The sequence below is a fragment of the Emiliania huxleyi genome, assembly GCF_000372725.1.
Source record: "Emiliania huxleyi CCMP1516 unplaced genomic scaffold EMIHUscaffold_269, whole genome shotgun sequence".
Taxonomy (NCBI): Eukaryota; Haptophyta; order Isochrysidales; family Noelaerhabdaceae; genus Emiliania; species Emiliania huxleyi.
In genome coordinates, this window is record NW_005200019.1 from 147,863 (window position 1) to 152,808 (window position 4,946).

General features: G+C 68.4%; 3 protein-coding genes across 3 annotated transcripts in view; 1 reads left to right on the top strand and 2 right to left on the bottom strand.

Moving 5' to 3' along the window:
• Nucleotides 1–1,287, bottom strand: part of EMIHUDRAFT_457718 (hypothetical protein) — a 2,548-nt gene extending 1,261 nt beyond the window's left edge. Inside the window, exons 1-2 of the mRNA XM_005777140.1 lie at nt 1,032–1,287; nt 135–877 (exon numbers count right to left, since the gene is read on the bottom strand). Coding sequence (XP_005777197.1) covers nt 135–875 — 741 coding nt within the window. The 5' untranslated portion in view covers nt 876–877; nt 1,032–1,287. The remainder of the gene's footprint in view (nt 1–134; nt 878–1,031) is intronic.
• A 28-nt stretch (nt 1,288–1,315) lies between these two features.
• EMIHUDRAFT_74083 (hypothetical protein) lies at nt 1,316–2,229 on the bottom strand (the record flags this gene model as incomplete). The annotated part of the gene is made up of 2 exons (XM_005777141.1): nt 1,316–1,824; nt 1,953–2,229. 2 exons carry the CDS (start codon nt 2,227–2,229, stop codon nt 1,316–1,318), a joined length of 786 nt encoding a protein of 261 aa, XP_005777198.1.
• Nucleotides 2,230–3,203: 974 nt separating this feature from the next.
• EMIHUDRAFT_238379 (hypothetical protein) overlaps nt 3,204–4,946 on the top strand; it is a gene marked incomplete at both ends in the record, with an annotated part of 3,468 nt that continues 1,725 nt past the window's right edge. Inside the window, one exon of the mRNA XM_005777142.1 lies at nt 3,204–4,695. Within this exon, the coding sequence (XP_005777199.1) occupies nt 3,204–4,695 (1,492 nt within the window). The remainder of the gene's footprint in view (nt 4,696–4,946) is intronic.

Below are 4,946 nucleotides of genomic sequence, written 5' to 3' on the forward strand. Positions count from 1 at the left end.
CTGTAGCGTGGCGGGCCGCGGCCGTCGTCGAATCTGCCGCGCCTTGGCGGCTCGTGACCGCCACCAAAGCCGCCACGCGGTGGCGGCGGGCCGCGGTCTCCAACGCCGCGGCGCGGAGGAGGGCCGCGCCACACGCCTCCGTAGCCGCGGCCGGGCTGGCCCTCGCGGTGGTCGAAGGTCCAGCGGTCGCGTCCGTTGAAGCCGTGGCGCGGGGGGCGGTCGTAGCCGCCGCGCATCACACCCCCGGGCAGGCCGTCGCGGTGGATGAGCACAGAGCCCCGTGGCTCCATCCGCACCGGCACGCATGGGGGCGTGCGCAGGGGGGACCGGCTCTCTCCGAGAGCCTCTGGCTCGGCCGGTCCGGTCTGCTTGGCTAGGTTGGCGACGGACGGCTCGGCGGCTGCTGGCGGCGGCATTTGCGGAGCCGCCTCGCGGAGGAGGGTGATCTCTCCGCGGCGAGCACTTGCGGCGAGCGCGAGCGACGACACGTCGTCGTCGCTCCCGCCGTTGCTCACGGACACCTCGACCGAGAGCATCGCGGTACCGCCGTGGGGGTTGAAGACGGCGTTGTCGACTGCCGGGCCCGTTGGCGCCTCGACGGCGACGTTCGCAAGAAAACCGTTCGGCACGGGCGGCGCCGGCATCTCTTGGTAGCGGTGGCGTTCGACACGGGGGTCATCGCTCAGCGGGGAGCGCGTTCGGGCCCTCTTCGAGGCCGGGCTCTCAACCTCCGCCGCGAAGCAGAGTGCGCGAGACGTCGGCGGGCTCCCTGCCTCACCGAGAACGTACCTTCCACGCTTCTTCCCAAGCTCGTCGGGCGGCATCAGGCCCGACGGGTAGCGATCGTTAGCGGCCGCTCGTGCGCGATTCTGCATGCCTGCGAGGCGTTGCAGGGCACGAGTCGGGTAGAGCATGTGCAGGCGGCGGCGCACGCGGCGCGAGGCGGGAGGAGGGAGAGAAGGAGAGCAAGCAGGGGTGGCGAGGGCGGCGGGGCGCGGAGGCGAGGCGCGACGGGCGAGGGCGCGGCGCACCGAGTCGCGCTGGACGGGGCTGTAGCGAGGGCAAAGCCGCAAGGAGCAGAGAGAGCCCTCAGGTTGGTGGAGGCGGAGCTGGAGCGCTGGAGCTGGAGCAGGTTGGCGAGGTGGAGCAGGTCGGTCGGAGTGGTGGAGCGGCGGCCAGGCCGGCCAGCCTGGGTGCCGGCATAGCTGCGGGGAGGGCGAAAGCGGCTCGCGGCCGCCGCCGTCGCCCGCGGCGGAGGTGGAGCGACTGCCGCGAAGGCCGCTCCAGCTCCACCTTTGCGAAAAAAAAAATCTGATCACAAAGACGAAAACGGCTGCGCCCGCCCGTGCGTGCGTGCACTACACTTTAATATCCCCCCTGCCCAAAGTCGCCCTCGAACGCCTCGCGGTCGCGCTGGCGCGCTGCGCCGTCCGGGCCGTAAGAGCCGAGCCTGATCTGGGCCCGCTCCAGCCAGAGGAGAAGGCCGGGGCGGCAGCGCTTTGTAGGCGAGAGCCAGGTCAACCGCCGCGTACCAGCGCATCTTTCTGGGAAGGAGGCGGAGGATGGTGGTGGTGTCGGAGAAGGCGCGGCTGCTGATGTTGGCGGTGGTTGGCACGATGACGCGGGAGAGGGGGCAGAAGGGGAAGGCGCCGTCGAAGGCGTAGTTGCCAATGGAGTTGAGGCCAGCTGGCAAGGTGACGCGGGTAAGGGAGCGGCAGTTGTAGAAGGCCCTTTCGCCGATGAAGGCGAGGCCGGCAGGGAAGGTGACGGAGGTGAGGGCAGAGCAGTTGTTGAAGGCTTCGTCGCCGACGGACGTGAGGCCGGCTGGGAGGCCGACGGAGGCAAGGGCGGAGCAGCCCTCGAAGGCTGCGTGGTCGATGGAGGTGAGGCCGGCGGGGAAGGCGTTGCGGGAGAGGGAGGAGCAGCTGCGGAAGGCGCCGCTGCCGACGGACGTGAGGCCGGCGGGAGGCCGACGGAGGTCAGGGAGGAGCAACGGTCGAAGGCGCAGACGGCTAGGGAGGTGAGATCGGCTGGGAGGACGACGGAGGTCAGAGAGGAGCATCCGGAGAAGGTGTAGTCGCCGATGGCCGTGAGGCCGGCAGGGAAGGTGACGCCGGTGAGAGAACGGCAGCCGAAGAAGGCCCGATAGCCGATGGATACGAGGCTCGGAAAGGCAACAGAGACGAGCAAAGTGCGGCCGCTGAATGCGTTGTTTGGCAGGTGCGTCATGCCCTCGGGCAGCACCGCGTGCCCGCAGGTGAGGACGACAACCTGCCAGCCGCCCACGGTCAATATCTCGGAGCCGCCGGCGGTCAACATCCCTGCCGGTGCGATTGCGACAGCGTGTTGTTCATCTTGCTGTGAAAATTCCAGCGTGGAAGAGGGAAAACCCCGACGGGAGGGCCCAGACCCTACCTACCTACCCCGGCATCCAGGGCCGCCCAAGCAAAAAAAGAATACACCGGGCTGGGTGCGCTTTTCTGCTCCCCGGCCCTTGGTGTTTTTAGTTTTCCTTGGTGTGAGGTTGATGACTCACTCAAAAAGAAAGAAAGAAAGCAGGCCACCCAAGGTAGGGATAGGAGGACGGTACGCCGCCACCACACAGGGATTTTAGGGGAGAAGTGTGGTGTTAGCCGTCGCCCACCCTCGGGCGTCTGATCACTCAAAAAGAAAGAAAGAAAACAGACAAACCCAGACGAGGGATGGGGGAGGATCACTCCAAGTTCACCGGGGTTTCTTTGTTTCGATGGTGGAGCTGGAGCGGCCTTCGCGGCAGCGGCTCCACCTCCGCCGCGGGCGACGGCGGCGGCCGCGAGCCGCCCCCGCCCTCCCGGCAGCCATGCCGGCGCCCAGACTGGCCGGCCTGGCCGCCGCTCCACCACTCCGACCGACCTGCTCCACCTCGCCAACCTGCTCCAGCTCCGGCGCTCCAGCTCCGCCTCCACCCACTCCTGAGCCCAGTCAGGCATACCTCCTTGTCTACGCGCTCGCGCTCACCAGCCCAACACGTACAGCGAGGCGCGCGCCGATGACCGCCCCCGCCGCCTGCCCGACCTCCCAGCCTCCCAAGCCCACCCACTTCTCTGCAGCTACAGCTCTCCCCTCACGGCCGCGCGCCGCGCGCCTGTGCCATCCCTTCATGTCAGTCGTTGCGTCCGCGCCAGCAGCGACTAACCGATCCGATCACCTTTCCTTGATCGCAGATGCCACTACCAACCCTCGCGCTCCGGCACATGCAAGTGACGCCCAACTACATGAAATCCCTCGTCACCGCGCACGACTCCGCGCAGACGGCGTTCAAGGACAAAGCGGCCAACGCCAAGGACGCGGGTGCGACGGAGTTCAAGGTGGAAGTCCGCACGATATACGGCAAGACCGCCCTCCTCACCTACGACAACGGCCCGGGGCCCGTCGACGCCGTCCAGGGCAGCCCAACCTGCGGCACCGTCACGCTCGACTCCTTCATGGGCCCGCTCTTCAACCTCGGTGGCACCACCGCGCTGGGCGACGCCCGCAAGATCGGGCAGTACGGGGTCGGGGCCATCACGGGGCCACTCCGGATCGGCAAGGACGTGCTCGTCGCCACGCGCAGCGCCGACTACCTCTACTGCGCGCTGCTCTCCTCGTCTCTCATCGCGGAGGAGCAGACCGACGGCATCCTGCTTCCGTACCTCGTCTACAGCTTCGCCGAGGGCGTGTGGTACGAGAACGTGCCGGGCTCCTCCTTTGGCTTCTTCGACCGCTTCACCGCCTTTGGCACCGACCTCGGCCGCCCCGACCTCGACAAGCTCCTCGAGGTGTGCATGGAGCTCCTGCCCGCTGTCGGCGGGCTGCTTCACGTCATCTCCAACCTCGCCGACGAGATCGACGTGGGCAAGGAGCGGGGCGACATCATGATGCCCAAGCTGGCGCACGAGTTTGACACCAGCCTCTCGCGCTACCTCTCCTACGCCTTCTACAAGTCCGGCGCCGGCGACGACAGCGACTTCAAGATCACCATCAAGGGCAGGGCCGCCTCGCACCGCTCCGAGGCGGGCAAGGGGCCGTTCCGCGAGACGATGCTCAAGTGCAAGAGGACGCTTCCGCCGTACAAGGCGCACGGCACGTGCCCGAACACGCTGCCCATCGAGGCGGACGTGGTCGTCGGCTTCACCACCAAGGAGAACGTCGGCACGAGCTCCAATGTCGACGAGCTGCCGATGGGCCTCTGCATCTCCATCAACGGCGTGATGGTCACGATGTTCGAGCTACTGCCGAAGCAGGCGAACGGCTTTCGCAGCCACGCCTCGGTTGCCGACAAGGTCCGCACCTACTGGCACGGCCTGGTGGTGCTCGTCAAGCTCAAGCTCGCGGACGACAACAAGCTCGAGGACTACGGCCTGCTCATCAACCAGCGCAAGGACGGCTTCCAGGAGAACAAGGCGTTCACCAAGCTCAAGGCCGCCATCCTGTCCAAGGTGCTTCAGCAGTACATCCCCAACGTCGACTTTGAGCGGCTCGTGCCGACGCCGCTCTTGCTGGCCGGCCCTCGCTTCGGGTCCTCCGAGGAGGCGGTCCGCCACGTCAGCTGCGCCCGGTGGCCGAGCAATCGGCCTCCCGCGCCGGGGCAGTCTTCCGCGCCCTACAAGAAGGCGGCGCTGGCGATCCTCGGGCTGGGCGAGTCGTGGACCGAGCAGGACGCCAAGAAGGCGTTCCGTTCGCTGTCCTTGCTGCTCCACCCGGACAAGACAACGGCGCCGGGCCCGGCCGCCGCGGCTGCCTTCATCAAGGTGCAGGCCGCGCTGGCTGTGCTCGTGCCATCGGCGGCCGCGCCAGCGCCCGCGCCGGAGCCAGCGCCAGAGCCTGCGCCTGCGCCGCGGCCTGCGCCGCGGCCGGCGCCGCGGCCAGCGCCGCGGCCAGCACCGCGGCCAGCACCGCGACCGGCGCCTGCGCCTGCGCCTGCGCCG